Source organism: Pituophis catenifer, unplaced genomic scaffold (assembly GCF_029215685.1).
Source record: "Pituophis catenifer annectens isolate HBS135680 unplaced genomic scaffold, rPitCat1.0.hap2 SCAF_1, whole genome shotgun sequence".
NCBI lineage: Eukaryota > Metazoa > Chordata > Lepidosauria > Squamata > Colubridae > Pituophis > Pituophis catenifer.
The window spans coordinates 51,586,195-51,612,475 of NW_027256881.1; the positions used below are offsets into that span (position 1 = coordinate 51,586,195).

The window sequence follows — 26,281 nt, forward strand, 5'->3', positions numbered from 1 at the left end:
ACGCCTGCGCAGTTGGTTCCTGGAGGCAAAACCTCATATTCTGCTGCATTGAATGCCTTAACTAGCCTGCCTCTGGAACAATCGGCTAGTTTTTTTCGTTAAAAAAGTTTTTCTGTTTCCAACATCTTTCCGCCTCCTCCTCTGCTCCTGGACTTACCTGCAGCCCTCTCCTTCACCCGCTTTCCTGTAAAAAAAAAAAAAAAAAAATTAATAATATATATTAATAATAATAATAATATTAAAAAAAAAAAAACAACGAACGGGAAAGACACAGAACAGGAAGCGAAGGTTCCAACATGGCAGAACGTGCTCTCTCCTCGGATCTGGAGGACAACAACAGCTCTCCCGAGCGCCTCCACGAACAGGCCAAGCAGCGTAAAAGGTCCCGGAAACGCGCTTCACATTCATCTTCATCGGCTGCTCCACGCTCAAAAAAGACAAAACACTCATCAGCTGCAGACAAGGACGCCTCCAGGAGACACAAGGCTCTGGAGCGCCAGTTCGAGAAAGCGCGCAACCAGTCAGCGCAAGCTGCTTTCACACACTTGCCTACGCCACTCTCGCCCGTTGTCGAAGCTACGGCCCAGCCCGTCCATCAGGCTCCTCAACGACCTTTGCAACCGTTGTTTCCATCGCCAAACATGGAAGTTTTCCCTGAGGCGTTATCGACTCACTGCATGGAGCCGGTGGACCTCTCGTGCACTGCCATTCTTCCTTGACGGTCTCAGCCGGAGGCAACCTTTACTCCCACGGCGGCAGGCTTGCGCGCCACGGAGGCAGCTCCTCCACCTTCTCAGTATGATATTCAGCGGATCATCTCTGACACGGTTACCAGGACACTGGCAGCAACTTCTCATCAGGCTGCACCATATGGAGCCTGGCCTCAGCCACGTTTTCCTCCTCTTCCTCTGGTCTGGGACCCTCAACAGGTCCCTACCCAGTATCAGGCTATGACGCATGAGTCCGAGCTGTATCTGGACCATGGTCACCACGAGGAGTCGTCTTCGGAGGAGGGAGAGTGCGACCCGTCGGATATGGACTTATCTGATGATGCAGATATGCCTCCCGAAAAGCCAGCTTTCTCTGGGCTCTTTAGACCCTCGTTATTCAAATCGCTCTTGCGCAAGGCCAAGTTGGCCACAAATATGGCTGACCCAGTCTCTCAAGTTGATCAGCCCAGTACCTCGCAACAACATGAGGCCTTGTTTACGGCGCCTAAGCCGCAAGCGGACTTTATTCCATGTCCACAGCTTTTTTCTGAGGTGGTCCAACGATCCTGGACCACGCCCTCCTCCTTGCCCGCTCCTTCGGGGCTAGACAAAAAGCTTTATTGTTCGGCGCCTAGTCTCCAAGATCTCCTTCAGTTACCGACTGTAGACGCGCCAGTGGCCAATCTGACGGCTTCCTCTGTAATCTCCAACGATGTCGCCGACGGTTTGCGCTCAGAGGACCGAAAAGCTGAGTTTAACTTCCGACGTACTCACAACGCGGCCGCCTGGGCGGTTAGGGCGGCCACCTCAGCTTCCTTCTTCAGCCGTGCCTGCTTAATCTGGCTCCGCCAACTTCACGAGCGCCTTCCCCCGGCGGATTCACGCCTCCGCCAAGACGTCAACAAACTGGTGGCGGCTACTGAATATACGGCAGACGCTTCGCTCAATGCCGCGAAGTTTGCTTCGCGCGCCCTGGTGTCGTCCGTCACATCTCGCCGTCTATTATGGCTTAAAAATTGGAGGGCTGATGCCAAGTCTAGGTGGCGCCTCGCTTCAACTCCATATAAGGGTTCCCGTCTTTTTGGAGAGGCCTTAGACCCCATCCTTGTAGAGGACAAGGATAAACGGAAGGTGATGCCATCCTCGTATAAGAGGGCAGATCGTAGACCATCGTCCTACTTCACCAGGCAGCCCTTTCGGAACGACTCCGGCCCTTCGGGGTCCTTCTCCTCAAGGCCCTATTCTCAAGGATTCGACCGTTCCCTCGATAGATCCTCCTTCAGAGACCGTGGTCGAAAGGCCCCAGCACCCAAACGGCCATTTCGAGGTACGGGATCCCGTACCTTTCGAAGAGGGAAGTGACTACATCCATCTTCCCATTGGCGGCCGTCTGACTCATTTTCTTCCCCAGTGGGAGATCTCGACGTCGGACGCCTGGGTGCTCCAGACAATCCGTCTTGGCCTTACCCTGGAGTTCCGCTCCAGACCTCCCTCACACTTTGTCCAATGCCCTATTTCTCCCAACCTGGACAAGCGCCAGCTAATGGAGGCAGAAATCCATCACCTGCTTCAAATCCAAGCCATCGAACCGGTTCCCCACCATCATCGCGGGACCGGCTTCTATTCAATCTTCTTCCTGGTCCCCAAATCATCCGGGGGTCACAGGGGCATCCTGGACCTCAAGAGGCTGAACGAATTTATAGTATATCATCAGTTCAAAATGGAGTCCCTCCGATCAATTCTGGCTTCCATTCGACCATCGGACTGGATGACCTCTATCGATTTGAAAGAAGCGTACCTCCACGTACCCATACGACTGTCCCATCGTCGTTTCCTACGCTTTGCCTACAACAACAGGCATTACCAATACAGAGCAATGCCCTTCGGCCTCTCCTCCGCCCCAAGGACCTTTACAAAGCTCCTGGCAGCAGTGGCGGCCCATCTACGTCAACATCCGGTCCGGCTCCACTGCTACTTGGACGATATCCTAGTGCTCTCCCCTTCTCCGGCCCAAGCATCCCGAGACCTAGAAGTGGTGTGTTGCTGCCTTCGTCATCATGGCTTCTCCCTCAACATTCCGAAGAGCCAACTGCAGCCCACTACTCGCATCCTTCACCTAGGGACAATAATAGATTCCGTAAGGGGCCAGGTGTTCCTGTCAACGGACCGGTGTTCCAGTCTCCAGTCATTAACATCACAGGTCCTCTCCTCTCGGAAGGTGACCTTGCTGCTCCTGTCCTGCCTGCTCGGCAAAATGATTTCCTGCCTGTCTGTCGTCCCTTGGGCGAGATTCCATTCACGTCAGCTCCAATGGTTCCTCCTCCCCTTTCAGAGAGCCAGGAGGAGCAACTCTCCCACACAAGTTTCCCTCCCGCCAGAGGTCTCAAGGTCTCTCCTCTGGTGGTCCTCCCAGAGCCTACATCAGGGCAGCTACTTCCAGAATCTACAGCGCCTGGTGGTGACAACGGACGCCAGCCTGAGGGGATGGGGAGGTCATCTTTTATCCCACGTTGCCCAGGGAACGTGGTCAGCAGAGGAGAGCCTCAACGGGATCAATTGGTTGGAACTCCGTGCGATCCGCCTCTCCCTCCAAAGGTTCCAGCGGATTGTGTCGGGGCACCATGTCCTGATACGCACGGACAATGTAACCGCAAAGGCGCACGTGAACCGCCAGGGGGGGACTCGCTCGGGTCTATTGATGGAGGAAACGACCCTACTGCTGATCTGGGCGGAGACGCACGTCCTGTCCCTTGTGGCGGAGCACATCGCCGGGACCACGAACATCACAGCGGACTGGCTCAGCAGGCAACACTTGGACCATGCCGAGTGGCGACTTCACCCAGATCTCTTCGCCGAGATCGTCCGCAGATTCAGCATGCCTCTAATCGACCTATTTGCCAGCCGCGACAACACTCACCTACCCATGTTCTTCACCCGGTACCAGTGCCCTCAGGCGGAGGGAGTCGACGCCCTCGCCTCTCCCTGGCCCAGGGGTCTCCTTTATGCCTTTCCCCCTCTACCGCTCCTTCCTCGTCTGATCCGCAGGATAGTAGCAGAGAGGGCAGACGTCGTTCTGGTCGCACCCCACTGGCCTCGGAGGTCCTGGTTTGCGGATCTGGTGGACCTGTCGGTGGCACGGCCGTGGAGGATTCCAGGGGACAGGATCGTTCTCAGCCAGGGGGTCATTCTACACCCAGACCCGCAGTGGTTGCAGTTGACCGCCTGGCGCTTGAACGGATCTTGCTAAGGCGAGCCAACGTGCCTAGCAATGCGATCCCCACGATTCAGGCGTCAAGACGGCCGTCAACATGCCGCATTTATAACGCAACCTGGAACTCCTTCTGCTCCTGGTGTGCCAAATCCCACCTGGATCCAACGTCTGCTTCTGTCCCCGAAGTGCTGGGATTCCTTCAGCGGGGCATGGACAAGCACCTTGCGCCTAACACTCTTCGTCGCCAAGTCGCTGCACTTAGTACGGTCCTTTCGACTTCTGCAACACTTCCTCTCTCCCAGGACCCGACGATTCGCGACTTTCTGCGAGGGGCATCCAACCTGCGCCCTCCTGTTATACATCGATACCCGACCTGGGATTTGACTCTGGTCCTTCAGGCCCTCATGCACCCTCCATTTGAGCCTCTCGCCTCAATCAGCCTCCGCTTTCTGACTCTTAAGGTGGCATTTCTGGTCGCGATTACTTCGGCTCGCCGTGTATCCGAACTAGCCGCACTGTCTGTGAGAAGCGACCTTTGTATCTTCCATGCAAATCGCGTGGTACTAAGACTAGACCCCTCATTCCTGCCTAAACTAAATTCCACATTCCATCGAGCCCAGGAATTAATCCTTCCGGACTTCTGCCCCGATCCTCGACATCCTCGGGAAGCAGACTGGCACCTGCTAGATGTCCGACGGGCCCTGCGCAGGTATATTAAACGTACACAGCATTTCCGGAAATCAGAATCGCTCTTCGTTTCCTTTCTGCCCTCCTCCATGGGCCGGAAGGTATCCTCCACAACCATTGGGAGGTGGATTAAGTCCTGCATATCCAAGGCTTATTCAGCTCGGAATAGACCAATTCCGCAGAGGATTCTTCCACATTCTACCAGGAGTGCCGCCACAACGGCCGCCTGGGCCACTAATGCCTCCATCTCTGACATCTGCAGAGCGGCCACCTGGTCATCCTTGAATCCCTTCATCAGGCACTACAAGGTGGATTCCTTTGCCTCGGCGGAGGCATCCTTTGGTCGCCGGGTGCTCCAAGCTGTATGCAACTCTTCAGACGACGTACAGCAGCCGGGTTCCCTCCCTGTCTGAACTTGCTTGGGTAAATCCCGAAGCTTTGGATTCTCCAAGCTGCGCGTTGGAGAACGGACGTTGCTTACCTGAACGTCCCTTCTCGACGCGCAGCTGGAGAATCCAACCCACCCAGCTTGGCTGCTGGACATTCCTTCCTGACGCTCTACTGCTCCTTACTTCGTGAACAAAACTGGGACTCTGTTGAGCAAGTGGGCGTGTCTGAAGAGAAATCTCTTAAAGGAACACACTCAGTGTAGGCTATCAACTACTGAACAACCCGAAGCTTTGGATTCTCCAGCTGCGCGTCGAGAAGGGACGTTCAGGTAAGCAACGTCCGTTTTAGTCACAATGGAAGTCCCAGGTTTTGCCTGAAACCCAAAGTATTAAGTATGTTATTACAACAGATTTAAGCGTAAGCCAGAACTATATCTAGTAACTACATATATGAAGTCATATATTATAATCACTTCAGATATACACTTCCCATAGACTCAAAGAGAGCATTACTACATCCTAGTATGAAAAGAATGCTTAGTAGAATTCCAAGGGCAAAGATATTGTCCAGGAAGATGCAGTCAGTTTTTGACACAGATGCTGAATGAAGAAAACACATGCCTATGTACTTTTAATATGCTATATCCTTAGTGCAGCTTTAAATACATACTTCTGCTCCTGAAGTGTTTCATTGCATCATGGAACAATTGATAGAAGGCATCCATGAACCATGGATGACATTCTTTTGTGAGCCACCAAAGAATAAAATTCAGATCTCCACTTCAGTTTTTCTAGATTGGATTGGTTCCTCACCTGCTGTGTGTGTTGCTGCATTTTACATATTTTTATATTATTTTAAAATGTTATTAAGTCTCACAGAGTTATTATGACAAGGGTGCTATATAAATAAAATATAAACAAATAAATAATAAAACTGATATTACAAAAAAGCCTGTTAGCGGTAGAAGGAAACTAGGCCATCAAAGAATACAGTGGCTGGATACCATCATAGACAACATTAGCCAGAGAATAGAAAAACTCAAAGAAATAGTACAAGATTGGAAGATGTGGAAAGACTTGGCCCATAGAATTGTCAAGAGTCAGACTCAGCTAAATGGATAACATCATCATCATCCTCAAATATAAAAATGAGAAAAAAGCAAATGTTTTAAAGTTCAAGAGAAACACAGAATCTATTTTGTACAGTAATAGCTAGCAAATTACTAATAAAGGATGTAATTAAACCAGGAAATACTAAAGTGCAGGCTATAATAGGTAAATCAAAACTAGGATGCCAGAAAAAGGTTGATAGGATCATGAAAATAGTAAATTATGTCTTTGTCAGTGTATAAGAATTTATGAACTGGAAAAGCCATGGCAACAAGTCAACCAATAGGAACTGTTTGGTGACTGAGACACAGGATTTGTTGTATGAGCCATGTGAGCCGGCTTGGAGCCTGGGCGTGGCTTAGCTTAAGTGTTCTGTGCTGTCAGAGTTCGTTTGTCTTTGCTTGAGAGTACTTACTACTTCTTCTCTCTACCATGTTGCAAGAGCTGCATGGGTATTGTATACATGCACCATGTTTTATATTGTTGTATATACAGAACTTTCTTCTATATAATGAATCCTGCTGAATTATTTGCTTGTTTGCTGGCTGGATCGCTACAAACTCCGACAGTCTTGAAATTCATTCCTCTTGGGCTCAAATAAAAAATCTGGGGACATTATCATGCAAAGATGTGTCTGCCATTGAGCTTTAGCATGTAACAAAGGATATCCAGATGCCACTTTATACGTTATATGCAGCAAATGTGTAATCAAGAAGCTAACTGAACAGTGTTGACTATTGCACAAATAAGCCATTTTATTTAGGCAGAAGGATTCAACCAAAAGTGATGGTAAATAATGACATGTTCCTTGCAATATGTTAAATTTCTTTTGTCATAGTCCAAGCTGATGTTAATAAACATAGTCAATTCATCTCTCTTTTCATTGCCTCCTTATATATGAGGAACACAGGAAATGGAGAATATTCTAGCAAAGGTTTAGAACAAAAATAGGGAACAGAATCCTGATGGGCACTGATATTCCTGCCAAAATCTCTTATGATGTCATTAAACACCCTGCCACAGCTGACTTTTAATTGTTCCATTTCTTTTAATTAAACAAACAAATCAGATTTTGGCATATTGCAAATGAATGAGCTTTCATCATCACTATTATTTCCATCAATGCCTACAGAGTCCACATAAATCTTACAGGAACTTTGAGAAAATAAAAAAACAGATAATTGGCTACTTTCTGTGGAAATTTCCTCTAATATTTCTCCTATTTCCTTTTTATACAGGTCTTGTATTTCCTCTTTCTGCAGTCATCAGTTTTCACACTAGTTACTTTAACTTTTTTTTCTTTCAGATTCATTTTACCCCCAAATCCAGTAATAATATAATCTGTCTCACAACTTCTTTTCTTTGTATTTTTCATTATTTTCTTCAGTTTTCTAGCATAACCAAACAATGCAAGCATGTTTTAGGATAATTTCCTATGTATATGCAAGACTTGAATACATTATTTAATACTCTCTTATATACAATTTAGCCCTTTCACTCATAATCTACACCTTCACTTCCATACTTATATTCATCACCCCTGTTCCCCAAGATTGGGGTGGGCAATTGTCGCTCTTTTACAACCTGTGGACTTCAACTCCCAGAATTCCTGAGACAGCTTGGCTTGTTGAAGTCCACAGGTTGTAAAAGAGCCACAATTGCCTACCCCTGCCCAAGATCAAACATCAGTTGAATTTGTTACCTCATTCCTTTTTTCTATTAGTTTTATAACAGAATATAACCATTTTCCTTTCACACATTTTATACATTAATTCATGTTGTTTACTGTGTACACCTCTTGCATTCCATGTCACAGTCTTACAAATGTCGTGGCTGTGCTAGACTGCTAGTTGATACATCTTCATTGCCCATCATGGCTATGGTCTGTTGAGGCTTTGTGTGCAATTTTAGTTAGATACAGAAGATGTAGATAAGATTATCAGTCTTAGTTATAAGGATAGATTAGATAGATAGATAGATAGATAGATAGATAGATAGATAGATAGAGATAGATAGATAGACAGACAGACAGATAGATAGAATTCTTTATTGGCCAAGTGTGATTGGACACACAAGGAATTTGTCTTTGGTGCATATGCTCTCAGTGTACATAAAAAGACAAGATACATTCATCAAGAATCATAAGGTACAACACTTAATGATAGTCATAGGGTAAAAATAAGCAATCAAGTCATACTAGGAAACAATATAAATCGTAAGGATACAGCAACAAGTTACAGTCATACAGTCATAAGTGGGAGAAGATGGGTGATAGGAACAATGAGAAGATTAATAGTAATGCAACTTAGTGAATAGTTTCACTAAGCACAATTAAAAGCACAACAAAGAATGTTCTTTCTGCGCCAACTCAGAAAGCTCAAACTGCCCAAGGAGCTGCTGATAGCTGCTGATACAGTTCTACAGAGGAATTATTGAGTCTGTCATCTGCACCTCTATAACTGTCTGGTTTGGCTCTGCAACCCAACAAGACAGACACAGACTTCAGAGGACAATTAGAACTGCAGAAAAAATAATTGCTACCAACCTGCCTTCCATTGAGGACCTGTAGAGTCAAAAAGAGGGCTGTGAAAATTACAGACTCCTCACATCCTAGACATAAACTGTTTCAACTCCTACGCTCAAAACAACGCTATAGAGCACTGCACACCAGAACAACTAGACACAAGAACAGTTTTTTCCTGAATGCCATCATTCTGCTAAACAAATAATTCCCTCAACACTGTCAAACTATTTACTAAGTTTACACTACTATTAATCTTCTCATCATTCTCACCACCCATCTCCTTCCACTTATGACTGTATGACTATAATTTTGTTGCTGGTATCCTTACGATTTATATTGATATTGTTTCCTGATTGCTTATTTGTACCCTATGATTATCATTAAGTGTTGTACCTTATGATTCTTGTTGAACGTATCTTTTCTTTTATGTACACTGAGAGCATATGCACCAAGACAAATTCCTTGTGTGTCCAATCACACTTGACCAATAAAAATTCTATTCTATTCTATTCTATTCTATTCTATTCTATTCTATTCTATTCTATTCTATTCTATTCTATTCTATTCTATTCTATTCTATTCTAGTTTGACAGTGTTGAGGGAATTATTTGTTTAGCAGAGTGATGGTGTTTGGGAAAAAACTGTTCTTGTGTCTAGTTGTTCTGATGTGCAGTGCTCTATAGCGTCGTTTTGAGGGTAACACCATGTGCTGCCTTGAAGAATTTTCACCACAGTAGAAGAATAAATAATTGTTAAAAGCACAAATTTGAAAGTAGCATAATGGTTTGAATTTTGATTTTTGTAGATAATTGCATTTGATGAGTTAAAGACAGACTTCAAGAGTCCTATAGACCAGTGCAACCCAACACATGCGGTAAGTACTGCTCTTTGATTTAATAATAACTAACTAATTTAATTAAAACTATATTTTGAAAATGTAGTGTTAAATGTAATCTTATGATTTTCAATAAGCATTGAAAAATGCCATTCCTAGTACCTTCACAGACAGGCCCTTATAGTTTTCTTGGCAACTGTATGCAAGTTGGTTGCCATTGTTTTTGACCTCCCTGTCCAAACCTTCTATAAGTGATTTTTATTTTAATATGTAAATATAGTGAGCCTGGTCTTGACATAATTATTTCTGATTCAGAAATGAAAGTTCCTGCAATAAAACCCCATAAACTAAAGGCTGATTCATGCAATCTATAATTGGCTAAGGTATTTAATGCTGGTTGCATGCTGTAGCTGAATGCTCTGTAATTCTTTTCAGAGAGACATACTTTCTATAGAAGCGATATAAATAAACATAATTTATAGGTGCACTTCTCAAGGAGAATTTGTGGCCCCACTGTCTTCATTAGACTCTGAGAAAAAGCTAAATCAATCAATCAATCTTTAGAAAGGATTCCTTTGGAGGTCAAATAAAATCATGGTTTCCTGCAGGATGAACTAGATACAATTATTTAATATTAACCTCTTATTTATTGAATGTTGAATGTTGACAAATGGCTAATAATATAAAAATTAAAATTAAAACATGATAAAAACAAGGCAAAGTAATATTGTGAAACAGTAACAAACTAAAATAGTATTATAATAATGTAATGTTAGATGGGCATGCCTAAAGAAATGTACTGTATGTTAGCTAACCTTCTAAATGCAAAGAGATGTAATAGTATCTGCACACAATTTCATACAGAAGATATTCCATAACTTTGAAGTGATGGGGAACTTTAGTATTTTTTCAAAGGATACTAATAGCAGTCCAAGGCAGATAGTCTGCAGATATGGATTGAGAGAAGCAATTAACACTCTGGCATACATTTCAAGAAGTTTGGGAGAAGCTCAAGGGATCAGGAGTAGATTTGATTGCAGGATGCAAATGCAATAAATAGACAAAGAATGCAGATGACACTGTCTCAGATTCAGGCTAATACAAGCCTATTGTACAGTTCTTAAATCTCTTCTGGAATTTCCAGGAGGAGACTTGAATCATCCATATTCTGTTTTTAAGCAATCATTGTTTCCTAGAATTCATGGAACTGTGTTTTGTTTAAATTGTAATGCACAAAACAGGATCAGGTGCCATAGTTTGCCTTTGGACTGTTTGACATAATTGGAGTATAAAATCTCCAGCTGAAATTAGTGTCTTTTAATGTGGGATGTAGGAGTCCTGGTGGCGCAGTGGTTAGAATGCAGTATTTCAGGCTGTTCACAGTCTGGAGTTTGATCCTCACACGCTCGCGGTTGACTCAGGCTTTCTTTCCTGATTGGAAAGGATCTGGATAATCCACTTCCTCCAAGGCCCTTTGAAGCTGTTGCACAACCATCTTCTCCACCACCCTCCTCAAGAAAGGGAAGAGAGACACTGGACAAAAATTGTCCCATATGGTGGGATCCAATGATGTTTTCTTGAGGAGGGGTGAACCAAGGCCTTCTTAAGAGATAAAGGAACAACTCTCTCACTCAAAGAAGACTCAACCTTCATCAGAACCCATTCACACGACACCTCCCAAGCCACTTTGACAAACAAAGCAAGGTATGGATCTAAAAAGCAGATGGCAAAGCTTACAGTACTGAGGAACCTGTCTACTTCCTTAGATCTAAATGGTTGCAAGAAACCAGGCAAGACTTCTCCCTGGGCATCTTCTCATCATATTCTTTTTATCCTGACATGTGAGCAGCACATATTGTCTAGCATGCACTAGATGAAGAGAGAATATGTGAGGCTAAGCCTTCCCACAGTTTTTGCATGCAGTTGGAAATCTGTCTTCATTGTATTTAAATAATTTAATGGCAAACTAGTGAGGTTTGTAAATTGCCTTGCACTGATCATTATCTTCCCCCTTTCTCCCAATTTTGTTTTCACTGACTGACAGTAGCTCTCAAATATTTCAGATATAGATCTTTATTAAAGTGTGTGAAGCACCACAATTTCATTGAGTAAAGCATCTGTGTTCTTTGGAAAGCTCGTGCAGCTGGTTATCTTTATATTTGTGTACATATGCTGACCACACTTTCTCTGGAATTACCAATGAAACGAAGCAGCTGCACATGCATTCACACATGTTGACAGCCAGGGAAAAGGAGCTGAACAAGCCTTCCAAATGACATGCCTACTCTAACATTTTGAGGATGGGAGGCCTTGCAATTTCTGGTGTGCTTAGCAAAGCACTCTCTTTCAAATGCTTTGTGCAGTCCCAGTGTTTAGTCATCCAGCCGCTGGTTTTTTTTAAACTCAAATTGCCACAGATCATACTTGGATCTAAAACAAGGAAGCAAGTGATCTGATTTGCAACTTTCCTCATAGGGCACAGGACTATAGTTCTCAACAGAATGTAATGTGGTAACCCAATCCATAGATATGACCCTGCAGTTTGCTATGTAACATCTGCTCAAATTATGTAATGGGAAAACAGTTCTGTGAAACCTCAGCCCCAAGGTGATCCAGTTTAAGATGTAACTGATAGAAAATCTTGTACGCTTAAGTCTGATAATTACAATTAACTCTGTCGTTACTAGAAAAATACCCACAATTCAAGTTTCTGCTGATCTCATTTAGACAACTGTATTGTACATCCTCAGGAAGCATTTTTTTCTCCTTAGAGAACATTTTTACATTTAAACTCTACAATAAAAGCTTAGCTACTTCAAGGCAGCATGAAAATACCTGCTGATCATGCAAGAATAATGGTTGTTACATATATACTATATTTCGAGAAAATAAGGTGGGACTTTCACAGTATAAGGAGAACTTATAAGATAAAGCAAAAAGCATAATGTTTTCCTGTGCACTGCTCCCACTATCCATTAATGGGTTAACTTCTTCAGCCTTTGGCAATAACTGAGTGAGAGCTCAATTTCCCTTTCCTGTTGCCCTGCCACGCCCCTCAATCCCATGATCCCCAGTCTTCACTCAGTTATTGGCAAAGACTGAAGTGTTTTGTTAGAGCTCCAGGCTTTCAAGCCACCTTATTCCCTTTCCTAGGTTTTTACTTTATTTTTGAGTAGTTCTTTATTTTTTTTGTTATTTCTTTCGGCTCCCTGCCTGCATCAAGTGGAAGATCGGCTCACCAGCTGAGCAGCGCCGATCGCTTCGGCCGCCCACGCTTCGCGCTCACAGGCTCCTGACTCAGGTCGGCTACAGCAAAGAGAGAGAGGCCGGCCTCCGCTTCTTTAGCGTGGGGAGGGGAGCGAGAGCGAGCCTCGGCAACTACCCACGCTAGCGGCGATCGAAGCAGCCGCCCGACGGAACAAGGAGGGAGAGAGCGGAGAGCGGTGAGGCAGCTACCCCTCCCTCCTCCCTCCCTTGCGATCAGGAGCCCAGCGGAGCCCTTTCAACGAGCGCGGCAGGTGGTAGGACCTTCGGGCCGCCGCTGTGAGTCCGCAGCTTCCCGAGCCGAGCGCAGCACACACACGTGGATCGGAGGAGAGCAGCGCAGTGAGGCAAACAGCCCCCCTCCTCCTCTTCGTTGCCAGAGCCCTTGGGGCCGCACAGGGCTGAGCGCGGCAGGCGGTAGGACCCTCGGGCCACCGCTGTGAGACCGCAGCTTCCCCAGCCCTCGGATTGCAAGCCATGTGCTCCCTCCATTGCAGGGGATTCCCAGAGCCGCCATCTTGGCCGCATCCAGATAAGGGTAGCTCCGCCCTTATTGGCAGTTGGAGGCCCGCACCATCTACAGGGCCTCCCCAACAGTTCCAGCCCCTTTGGATTTGAGGATCTTTGGGCCCCACCCTGCTGCAGGCACAGAAGCCTCCCTTTTAAGCACAGGCGAGCAGTATCGTGGAGAGAGCCAGATGGCATCTTTGGCCTTATCAGACTCCCCTTTCTCCTCGGACCCGGATCTTGAAACAAGCCCAGCTCGCAAGGGGTCCAAATCCTCTAAAAAGCACTCAAAGAAACGGTCATCCCATCATAAAGACCGTGGGGAAAAGCCCCCCCGATCCTCGACAAGGATGCTGCAAGGCGTCATAAAACCCTAGAACGCCTCTGCGACAAGGCACAGAAGGAGAGAGCAGCAACATCTCTTCAAGGGCCCGAGTCCCCTAGTCCCTCTCCCCAGGTACGTGCGGAGGCGGGCCCAGGCATCACGAGTCTGGCAGAGCTGACCCTAACACCGGCAACCCCGAGGGCAGCTGGCCTCAATCAGCAGCTGCCATGGCCCAGAGGAACATCCCGATCATTGCCAGATGCCCCACTATCGGACCCACCTCACTGGCGCCACCGAGGGGCGGAAGCAACATTCACGCCAACGGCAGCCCGCCTGCGTGCCCCAGAGGGACCCCTACCAGCCAGCCAGCTGGACTTCCAGACCATGTTTTCAGCAGCAATGTCCTCATTCCTGGCTGCAGGCTGGCAGCAGGCTGCAGGAGGGCCCCCTCGCCAACTACCAACCCAGGGGGCGCCCCAACAGCAATTGGCCCAGCACCAACAGGCACATGCCCAGTCATCCTTGTCAGAGGACTCAGACCAGGCCGAGGACGGCCCGGAGACTTTCAAGCTATCAGAGGACGAAGGTCTGACGCCAGATTCTCCGGCTTTTACGGGCCTGTTCCGTCCAGCATTATTCAAGTCGCTCTTGCACAAGGCGCGCCTCACAACCAATTTGGGCATGCCTGGGGAGATCCCCGCGCCTACCCACTACCGCGGACCCCCACGATGCGCTCTTCAAGTCCTCCAAGCAGGAAAAGGACTGCATCCCCTGCCTCCAGCTGTTTTCGGACGTGATCCAGAACCCCTGGGGACAGCCAGCCTCGCTAACAACCCCGAGCAGCCTGGACAAGAAGCTCTACTGCTCAGCCCAGGAATTGGAGGACCTTTTAGCTCTGCCATCGGTGGACCAGCCAGTAGCCTCCCTGTCTTCCTCCTCGATGGTGTCCACGGATGCGGTAGACGGGCTCAAAGCTGAGGACAAGAGGACAGAGTGGGCCCTCCGTAAGTCTCATCAGGCAGCGGCCTGGGCAATCAGGACGGCAACGGCGACCTCCTTCTTCAACAGAGCCACCCTCATCTGGCTACGCCAATTACAGGAAAAGCTGCCCCCGGAAGACACTAGGCTACACCAGGACTTGAATAAGATCGTAGCCGCCACTGAATATGCCGCGGACACATCCCTGAATTCTGCCAAATTCGCTTCTAGATCTCTGGCTTCGAACATCACAGCAAGGAGGCTGTTATGGCTTCGCCCCTGGAAGGCAGATCTTAAAGCCAAATGGAAGCTGGCCGCAGCCCCGTACAAGGCTCCAGACTTACTTGGGGCAGCCTTGGAGCCAGTCTTGATCGAAGATAAAGACAAGAGGAAGGTGCTCCCATCAGCGTACCGGCGGCAGGACCGTAGATACACACCTTACTCTTACCAGCAGCCCTTTCGGACCAGCTCAGGGCCGAGGGGTCCCCCACCGCAACGCTCCCAATTCCAGAGTGCAAGTAGACACCAGGACAGATCTCAGTTCCGAGACCACGGCCGGCCCCAGCAAGCCAAACGGTCCTTCCGCGGGGCCGGTTTCAAACCCGCCAGAAGGGGGAAGTGACGGCCGGGCCGCGGGCCCCATCAGCGGGAGACTCCAACTCTTCCACCAGCAATGGGCCCAATCAACGGAGGACTCGTGGATTCAATGCACGATCTCATTGGGGCTCTCCATCGAATTCTCTGGTCCTACACCCAGTCGTTTTGTACGCTGCCCGGTCCCACAGTCCAAAGACCTCAGAGACCTTCTGGCACAGGAGATCGCACACCTGCTGGAGATACGAGCCATAGAACCAGTGCCTCACGACCAGCAAGGCTCAGGTTTCTATTCAACCCTCTTCCTGGTGCCCAAAAGCTCGGGAGGCTGGAGAGCCATTCTGAATCTCAAACGACTAAACCGGTCGGTAAAGTATCGCAGATTCAAAATGCACTCCCTCAAGACAATATTAGCGGGCGTAAGGAGAGGGGATCTCCTCCAGTCAGTCGACCTGCGGGAGGCATATCTGCATGGAGCGATCCACCCCAGCCACCGGCGCTTCCTGAGATTCGAATTTGCAGGTCAGCACTTCCAGTACCGCGCAATGCCCTTTGGCCTTTCATCGGCACCTCGTACCTTCACCAAGCTAGTAGCGGTGGTGGCGGCCACACTACATACCATTCCAGTGCGTCTCCTCTGCTACCTCGATGACATTCTGATCCTATCATCGTCACACAGCCAGGCGACCAGGGATATGGAAAGAGTCCTGAGGGCATTCCAAGACCACGGCTTTTCCATCAACTTCGAGAAAAGCCAACTACAGCCGTCCTCTCGACTTCTGCACTTGGGGGCGGAGATCGACTCGGTCAGAGGCCAAGTCTTCCTCTCTCAGGAGAGGATCCTGAGCATTCAGGACCTAATCCAACAGGTCTCGGAAGGGGGGAGAGTGCCCCTGGTACAGCTAGCATCACTCCTCGGGAAGATGGTCTCCTGCTTCGGTATCGTTCCGTGGGCACGCAGACACTTGCGGGCCCTCCAATGGTTCCTGCTACCCTTCCAGAGAGCAGGCAAGACCAACTTGAAACGCAGGGTAACCATACCATCTCAGGTCCGTCTCTCCCTCGGGTGGTGGAGGTCCCCTGCACTCCTCAAGGGCTGCGAGTTCCTGGACCCGGACAGGCTCACACTGACCACAGATGCAAGCCTGCGGTGATGGGGTGCCCATCTGCACCATCTGGTAGCCCAGGGCCAGTGGTCCAGGAGCGAACGGCTCAGCAGCATCAACCTCCTGGAACTCCGGGCAATCAGGCTGGCACTACGACAATTCCAGACAGCAGTTCAAGGCCAACACGTTCTGATCCGCACAGACAACATCTTGGCAAAAGCTCACATCAACAGAGAAGGCGGCACGAGGTCCCGCGCACTGATGTTCGAGTCCGAGGCTCTATTCGCCTGGGCGGAGTCTCATCTGCTCTCGATCAAGGCGGAGCATATCTCGGGATCAACCAATGTCAGGGCGGACTGGCTCAACCGTGAACTGATAGACCCGGCGGAGTGGCAGCTACACCCACGCCTGTTCCGGGAACTCAACGACCGCTTCGGGATGCCGGAGGTGGACCTCTTTGCGACCCTGAGCAACGCCCAACTAACTCGCTTCATATCTCGATACCCATCAGCACAGGCGGAGGACCACGACGCCCTAAGATGCAGATGGCCCAAGGGCCTGCTCTACGCCTTTCCACCGATTCCCCTCCTCCCTCGTCTCATCCGGAAGCTACTGGCAGAGGAGGCCGACCTACTGCTTGTGGCTCCCAACTGGCCTCGAAGACCGTGGTACGCCGACTTCGTGGCGTTATCTGTAGAGCAACCCTGGCAGATCCCCCCCTCCAGCTGGAGCTCTGCCAGGGGGCGGTCAGTCATCCAGAGCCTCAGTGGCTACGATTGACCGTCTGGCACTTGAGAGGGTCATCCTAAAAAGAGACAGACTATCGGATGGCGTAGTAAACACAATCCAGGCTGCCAGACGGCCCTCAACGACCCGCATTTACGAGGCTTCATGGCGGGCGTTCTGCCGCTGGTGCTCTCAGCACCACGAGGACCCAACATCGGCTACGGTCCAGAGCATCCTCGAATTCCTGCAGTCAGGACTGGAGAAAGGGCTGGCGCAAGCGACCCTAAGGCGCCAGACAGCGGAGCTATCCACGGTCATCGCATCACCTCCCTACCAAGCGCTGTCACATCACCCGCGCATCAGGGGATTCCTTCACGGCGCCAAGAACCTGCGCCCCCCCACAGTGCACCGGTACCCGTCCTGGGACCTCCCACTGGTTCTCCGGGCCCTAACGGCCCCCCCGTTTGAGCCCCTGAGCTCGGTGTCCCTAAAACACCTATCGTTCAAGGTGGCCTTCCTACTGGCAGTCACCTCAGCCAGAAGAGTCTCGGAGCTAGCAGCACTCTCAATCCGGAAGGACCTCTGCACCTTCAGGGACACCACGGTGGTCCTCCGACTGGATCCAACCTTCATCCCCAAGGTGAATTCCTGGTTCCACCGCGCCCAGGAACTCATTCTACCAGACTTCTGCCCCTGCCCCCGCAACAGCAGAGAACAACAATGGCACTCCCTTGATGTCCGCCGCGCCCTTCGCATCTACATTAACAGGACAGCGGCCTTCCATCACACGGAGGCGCTCCTAGTGTCCTTCAACCCGGCCTCCATGGGATTGAAAATTTCAGCATCCACGGTGAGCAGATGGATTAAGGCCTGCATCGCGTTGGCGTACGACCTGAACACTAAACCTCTTCCGGAGAGGATTCTCCCACACTCCACATGCAGCGCGGCCACAACGGCGGCCTGGACAACGCAGGCGTCGGTGGCAGATATTTGCAGAGCAGCAACCTGGTCATCGGTGACGCCCTTCATCCGCCAATATAAGATAGACGCCTACAGCTCCGCAGAAGCATCCTTCGGCCGTAGGGTGCTGCAGGCGGTGGTGACAGAGGAGGACTCTGGAGACACTCAGCTTCCCGCCCATGGGGTTTAAACTTGGGTATATCCCATTAATGGATAGTGGGAGCAGCGCACAGGAAAATGGACGTTGTCTTACCTGAACGTCCCTTTTCTGGGCGCTGCGTACACTATCCATACCCTCCCCTTTCTTTTCGTTGGCTTCTGCCCAGTAGAGTTTGTTGGTGTTTACAGATGTTTTTCATTAAAGTTATGTTGATTACCTGACACGGTGTGGTCTCCCATAACTTCGTTCAGACTGGGGATCATGGGATTGAGGGGCGTGGCAGGGCAACAGGAAAGGGAAATTGAGCTCTCACTCAGTTATTGCCAAAGGCTGAAGAAGTTAACCCATTAATGGATAGTGTACGCAGCGCCCAGAAAAGGGACGTTCAGGTAAGACAACGTCCATTCTTTAGTACCATTATGTGTTTCTGTCTTCCATAGTTCGTTCCTCTGTGGCAGCAAGCTCATCTTATATATCATCGAACTATAAGCTCCTTATTTTATCCCTTGCATGAATTTCCAGGAATCAGTTGCTAACTTTAAAGTTGCAGTAGAAAATTTGTAATTAACCAATCACTGAACTACAGTTTCTAATATGCTGGGAGTTGTAGTTCAGATTTGGGACTAACTTCAGTTGTCTTGGCAAAAGTGAAAACATTTGATATAATTGAAATATGTTTAGATGATCTCAGTAGATTACTAAGGCAGTACCATGCAAATTATACCAGAGGCTAGTATATTATAGACTTTCTTCTGAGATTAGGTAAAATATTTGTTGATCCACATGATTTGTTCAATTGTAGGTCTCTTAAATTGTATAGTTTTACTCCATCTTTTTCCACTTTCCTTTGACAGAGAGAGCGGTTGAGAAACATTGAACGGATCTGCTTTCTTCTGAGAAAGGTAAAAATTAATCCAGATTGGTTTTGTTGAAGGGAAGAAAACCATCATGTTCTTATGAGCAGCAATACATTCCCTTTTTTAATAGTAATTTTATTAAAATTACAACTATGATAAAAAATGAATACAAATCAAAAATATAAAAATAGAAGGTACAGAAAGAAAAAAAAATTATAGTAGAGAAAAATAAAAGAAATATATAAATGACTTCCGTTCATCGTAATATATAGTAGAAACAATTTTTAACTTAGTTCCTTCTCTTAAAGTACAACAGATGATCTATTCTTCCCATATCACATCTCTCATCTATAGACTAATCCTTAAAACTTCATCATCTCAGTCCTGATGTCAGCAAAAGTCCATTAAAATTATCAGAGATAACAACAGATCTATTTTAACCTTGATCAAATAATCCACCTTTATATTCCTTCCTTTTAATAATCTTGATCTTTAGTTCCTTCAAATAATGTTCTAAAATTTTATGTCATTCCATTTTTCTTTGTTCCATCTCACAAAATTTTTCAAAGCTTTATCAACCCTTTTTTGTAGATCCAGTATGGGAAGATTATCCAGGTCATTCTCCTGGTTTGTTATTTATGTATCCCTTTTACTTATAAAGGAAACAGTTGGTTTCTTTTGTATTGCACTGTTGAAACTAACTTCTGGGTCCATTGTTGAAAAATACCCTTCAGTAAGTTGAATGTTAAAATATTTTGCTCCATTCTGTATTAGTAAATAAAATTTAAGTGTTCTTTTCTTTTAATTGTCATCTTTAGTTCCTTTTAGTTCCTTCAGTGTCAAACCTTCAAGGACCCAGACTTTTTTTAAAGAATTCAAAATAAAAAAATATTTTCCCATAGGAAGGATTCTTATACTTAATTTCAAAATCTTTTTTCAAATTTATCTGGAACCTCTAGTCTGTTTGTAACTTTTTAAATCAAAGTTTTGTTCACCCTTGCTGTTTATTCCAGAATAATTTGTTTAAGTCTTTAAACTTTTATTTAAATCTTCTTTCATTAAGAAATGAAAGAAATTCACCTGGTGTTGTAAAATTTGTCGATCCAAAAGTCCTAATAGCTGAAAAGCAGTTAAGCAATTTCTGAAAATGATTAGAAGAGGAAATATGCAAACTCAGTGCCCTTCAAAGTTCCAACTATGGGTTGACCAGGATAGCTATTCCCATATCTTCGAGAGCACTAAATCCACTGGAGACTGCTGTCTTCTGATCTCCTTATAAGGAACAGCTTTGAGAAGAACTTGTGGATGATCTCGATAGTCCATTGTGGAAAGTCCATTTCTTGTTGTAAGAACTGGTCTCCTTGCTGGATCTTCATTCTGCGGCAGGCTTCAGCTACGCTTTTAACAGAGATAACTTCAGTTTGCCATTTCTTCCCTAGAAGTCAATTATAATGCATGGTTACTTATTTTCTAGAGAAGATTATAAATGGTAAAGAAAAAATTGACAGTTTGATGAACTTTGTAGGAAAGGAATGAAACTAATTACAAGGGACTTCCATTCAGTCTACAACATTCCCTCCCGAACTTTTGAGAACATCATTCTGTTCAATCCCCTCATTTTTAAGACAATTTATAACTTCTAGACGCGTAATTGGTGTATGGCATTTATCTTTAGCTTTCTGTACTTAGACCTATGATTGGTGTAATGATCCTAAATTGGGATATAATAAAAGGAATAATAGATATATAATAGAACGTTAGGCATAGTCTGAAGAAAATAGAAGAATTTTTTCTCATTTTCTCCTGTGGTTTTAGTTATATAATGAAGCTGAACTTGAAAGCTGAGTATTTTTATTTTTTACAAAATAAAGGGTTGCAAGGTGGCATGTTTTTTTTTCATTCGTTGTTTAACTGGCTGAGTGGTAAATGGCTTTCTTTTCCTCTGTACTTTAATATCCATTTTTCTGTATGGTTGGTTCATACAGCAATTTTGTATAACTACAATGAAAAATAGTATAAGAATTCTCTTTCCCTTCACACTTGTTGAAAATCATTTGCATTCATTTTTACACAGTGCTTGAACATATTGGACACTCTTTGCCTACATGCCAAATTTCTAATAAGGAATTGAGAAAAAATGTGAGGAAATTGGAAGAAATACTGTATACACAACACATATAAAATTACAAGAAATAAATCAGATTTTTTTTTTGATTTTTTTTTCTTATTCACATGTGTCTTGTCATGAACATGCTAGAAAGGAAACCCAGGATCTATGCAAAGATGTCTGAAAATAAGTGGTATGCCCTCCACTCTCATTCCACCTCTCTTTGAGCATTTTATATATCAGAAACATTTTTTTACCTTTAGAAACTGCAAGAAAATATTATGCTGTATGCTTGCAAATATTTCCTTGTACCACAAAAAATATTTTTTCTTCTGATTATATTTGTTCTAGAGGATTCTTTAAAAGAAATGGTAAAAAATTGGGTATATAAACATAGCCATAAAAATTTTAATACTTTTATTATGTATGTGGGGTCTATTCTCTTTTCATCATGCCTCCTCCTTTTGCTTGTGAAAAAAATGAGGAAAGAGACAAATGACAAAACTCATATATGAGTTTTAAAGACTAAGACAACTTCTATATGGCAGAAAAAATGCAAAAGACTCTTAGTGCTTTGTCCCAACTGAGCTGTTGGCCTTGGGCATGGACCACTCTCCTTATGCCCCATTATGGGTTTAATTTGTTGCTACTTGTGGAAGGATTTATTTGATTTAGATAAATCTGCTTTTGAGATACTCTGTTCTCTGCCTGGGTGGATTGAAGAGGCTAAAATGGCCTGGTTGGATGGATGCTTTACCTTCATTATGAAAAATGGCAGACTTAGTATTAAATCAGTAGAGATTCTATCGATGTTCATGTCTTTGGTTTTTCGAATATGCCTCTCAACTTTCATCTTCATAATTAGACAGCTGTATACAAACATACTCAACATTTTTATATCTGTTTAATCAATACAGTAAGATCTTGTTGGAGTTATACAATATGCTTGATAATCTTTACAATTCTGTTCAAAATGTAGTCTTCTACACTTCTTTATTATTGAAGAAGTGTATTTTCATAGTGGCTTGTACTCCAAGATCAAATTCCTAGCATTTCTACATTGGCCTTCAAGCTGCTTCTTGTCCTTGTAGGTGATACCACCAACCACCTTAGTATTGAGATGAAGTCAAAAGCTCTTCTAAAAATAATATAACTGTTATTTGCTCAGCCACCTTTTGGTTTTAAGCTGTGACCCAATTTTTATAAAGCTAGCAACAGCCGGTGATCATTTTATTAATATATGCGCAAGGCATGGAGATGTCTTGCTGACATCAGCCTTTAATTTCTTTCGAGTCTAAATATCCTTACTTACAGCAGAAATGGCAGCTCTTGGCTAATACAGACTAAAACTGTAGAAACAACAGACTGAAAGGAATAAAAGATAGCATATATTTCATAAACTCATTGGTTAGTGCAGCTTGTCTTTGCTGATAAGCTGCTTTTTGGTGGAGTTTTTTGCTTTGGGAAGAAAAGAAAACAGGATAATTCAAGAAGCAATTGAATGGAATTGTTTTTGCCTACTTAGCAATTGTGAGGCATTCATGGTTTGGCAGCAGAGCTTTGGGGAGCAATTAGAACACAGTACTAATAGAACAAAAATTAGGACACATGCAGCTTTTAACAACTCCTGAAGATATCTGACCTCATTATAATATGGCTCCTCATGCCATCTCTAGTAGTCAGATATTTGTGTGCCTTTCTTCTTTTTAAAATGCCTGCCTGCCTATATTCCATAATCACAAGACCTTTCCCTGACTCAAGACATTATAGATTTTGAAAGGATCTTGGAGATCTTCTAGACCAGTGGGTCTCAACCTTCCTAATGCCGCGACCCTTTAATACAATTCCTCATGTTGTGGTGACCCCCAACCATAAAATTATTCCTAAAACCATTGAAAATTTGTGTTTTCCGATGGTCTTAGGCGACCCCTGTGAAAGGGTCATTCGACCCCCAAAGGGGTCCCGACCCACAGGTTGAGAACCACTGTTCTAGACAAATGGATGTCCAATTTTTGCTTGAATATCTTCAAGGAAGCAACATTCATGACTCCAGGAGGAAGGCTGTTCTACTGTTTAATTGGTCTTGTGATCAGAAAATTACTTCTTATTTCATCTCTCTCCCTCCCTCCCTCCCCCCTCTCCCTCCCTCCCCCGTCTCTCCCCCCTCCCTCTCCTTTCACCAATAATTCTTTTCATACCCTTGGGCATTATGAAAAATAAATTTACACTCTCAGTTACCACATCTACCCTAACCCTTAGTTTTCTCTTCTTTAGGCTAAATATTCCGACCTTTAAAAATGTTTTTTATAGGATTTAGCCTCAAAGTCCCTCACCATCTTTATTACTCTATTTGCACTTTGAATGCTCATTATTTGGTCTTTTTGTTCCCTTTTTGGCTTGTTGATTGTCTCTTTTGCACAGTATGTAGATGTTGTTTATGTCTATGTGTCTATGTGTCTTCTTCTTCTATGGAAGAAGGCTTCTGCGCATGCTCCAAGATGGCGGCGACCAAATAAGCTCCGTTTCGGAGATGGGAGAGTTGCCGGTTGTCGGGGTCTTCAGGAGCCCTCTTGTCCATCTTCGGCTCCAGTCCCAGTGAGGGGAGCGTCCGCCCTGCCTGTTGAGGGCTTTTTCGCCCTCCGGAGCATCAGGGCAGGGCTGGACGGCTCCGCGGGAGATGGGGCGATGGGCCTGGCTGCAACGGCTGTTTCCGGTGTCGGGGGAAATGGAGTCCAAGGCATCCGGCGGCGGGCAGCATTTATTCGGCGGCGGCTTGAGGTGCCCCCCCCACTCCCTATGGCCCTCTAGATCCCTGGGGCGCTCTTTTCCGGCGTTTTCGGGGCTCCGGTATGCCTTGGAAGCTTGGAGTGCCTGATTACGGGCTGACGACGGCGGCGGCGGCGGCGGTGGCAATGGCTGACATGGACCGGCCGGCCAGAGGAACAACCAGGCAGCAGGTTGATGGGGGAGAAGCTGACAGCCTCACCCCTAGAATTACCATCTGGCTCACAGTTGATTTTTTTTTTTTTTTTTACTGTGATGGAGTGTTTTAGAACAAAGCTGTGTCTGGGGGTTATGGAGATTGGGGCTGGAGAGGCAGGAAGCTGACCATGGTTTGGTTGGTTGGTCGCCTCGGGTGGCCTCTCCTCCCCCCCCTTTTCCCCCAGGTATGGGTGGATGTTGGCTTCTATGGCCAACCACCCCTGGATTGGACTTCCCTGTCTTGCTACTCCTACTCTCACCTCAAAGAAGATCTTATGCCCATGGGTCTATTATCATCTTTATTAACATCTTTATTATTACCATCGTTATTAACATCTACACTTTGGACACTCTGGACCCCTTATTATGCTCCACTCACGCCCTCACTGCTAGGAGAGACTGTGCACCATTTGAGAGAGCTGAGGGATTTTCCACATCCCAACGGAGAGGATAGAACTTTGCTCCCATTAACTTTCTAACGAGACCGGCCATCGTGAGAGGATGGTTGGCCATTAGCCTCTGTTGGAAAAAAAGAACTTTGGACCTTCTCCCTGTCGTGAGAGGACAGTGGAGTCCAGCCCTATAAATGGATATTTTATGACCTTTATGCTCAGTTATCCCTTGGACTATGACAGATTCCTGGACTGGCTTTTCTTTTCCCATCTTTGGTTCGGTTGATGCTCCAAAAAACCGACCTTCTTGCGCTGCGAGACTCCCCCCTCTCGCAGGCCTGGCCCTCCACGTTATCGAGGGCCTATCTTGATGACGGGCTTTGGGACCCCGAGAGATGGCATGCAGCAAAGAGGGGGCTGAGGGGTTTTTTAGCTAAATTTTTAAGGAAAATTTTAAGGGGACCCGGGAGGACGGGTGGGGGTTGTAAAAAAAGTGGACCTGGGGGGGTCCAGATAGCGTCTGCACGGGATGATGGGTTAATTAGCTGCAGCAGAGGGGTCGCGAAAGGAAATTTAACCGGGGGGCAGGGGGACGATAGAAAGGGCTGTGTAATTGAAATCATGAGTGGGAGGGGCAGGTATGACGGGCGCAGGGGGTCATATCAAGTGTCGGGGGTGCGCACACGCTGTCTCCGAGCGATTGCGCACTCCGGCCCCCAATGCGTGACTCGTGTCCTGGGTTGTATAGAGCCTCATACCCAGGGTCTGCGGCTGATGTTATGTAATGCCAGGTCAGTGGTTAATAAGGCCTCCCTCATCTGTGATCTTATTTCGGAGGGGGGTGCTGACCTGGCAGGTATTACGGAGACCTGGTTGGGCCAAGAAGGGGGGGTCCCCCTCGTAGAGATGTGCCCGCCAGGTTTCCGTGCATTTCATCAGCCAAGGGCCCAGGGGAGGGGTGGGGGAGTGGCGGTGATCATTAGGGAGAGTCTTTATCCGAGGGAGACCACTGTTCCTCAGATAGCCGGATGTGAGTCCCTTTGTGTGAAGTGGGGCCGTGGGGTGCAGATGGGTCTGCTGACTACGTACCTGGCTCCCTGCCACGTGGCAGCGACCCTGCCCGAGCTACTCGACGTCATTGCCGGGGTGGCGGTCGATACCCCCAGACTTATTGTCATGGGGGATTTCAACCTCCCATCCACAGGTGGGGCGTCAGAGGCGGCTCGGGAGTTCATGGCTTCCATGACGGCCTTGGACCTGACCCAGTTAGTTCAAGGCCCCACTCACATAGGGGGACACACTCTGGACCTGATTTTTATCTCTGGTCAGTGGTTGAATGATCTTGGTAGAGGGGACCTAGACATCAAACCCTTGTCATGGACAGATCATTCGCTCCTTCACTTAGACTTTCCTACCGCTTTCCCCCGCCGCAGGGAGACGGAACCAACCAGATGGTTCCGTCCCAGGCGCCTGATGGATCCCGAAAGGTTCCTGACGGAGCTTGGGCCGTTTCCTGAGACTCTAACACACGACTCGACTGAAGAACTGGTGGCCGCCTGGGAAAGGGCGGCCGCTGGAGCTTTGGACCGCGTCGTGCCTTTGCGGCCTCTGACCCGATGCCGATCTCAATTAGCTCCTTGGTTCTCTGAGGAGCTGAGAGAGATGAAGCGTCGGAAAAGACGCCTAGAGAGCATTTGGAGGACTAGTCAATCCGATTCTGACCGGACACAGGTGAGGTCTTATATCAAGACCTACCTAGTGGCGATAAAAGCGGCAAAATCTAACCATTTTTCCGCTCTTATTGCATCTGCAGAGAACCGCCCAGCTGCCCTGTTTAGGGTGACCCACTCCCTTCTT

General features: G+C 46.6%; 1 protein-coding gene across 2 annotated transcripts in view; it reads left to right on the plus strand.

Moving 5' to 3' along the window:
- Positions 1 to 26,281, plus strand: part of CNIH3 (cornichon family AMPA receptor auxiliary protein 3) — an 83,537-nt gene that overhangs the window by 24,226 nt on the left and 33,030 nt on the right. The window contains exons 2-3 of one of the 2 annotated variants that reach the window (XM_070949450.1): positions 9,437 to 9,505; positions 18,941 to 18,988. In XM_070949450.1, the coding sequence (XP_070805551.1) occupies positions 9,437 to 9,505; positions 18,941 to 18,988 (117 nt within the window). The remainder of the gene's footprint in view (positions 1 to 9,436; positions 9,506 to 18,940; positions 18,989 to 26,281) is intronic. The other variant, XM_070949459.1, reaches the window with a different exon arrangement.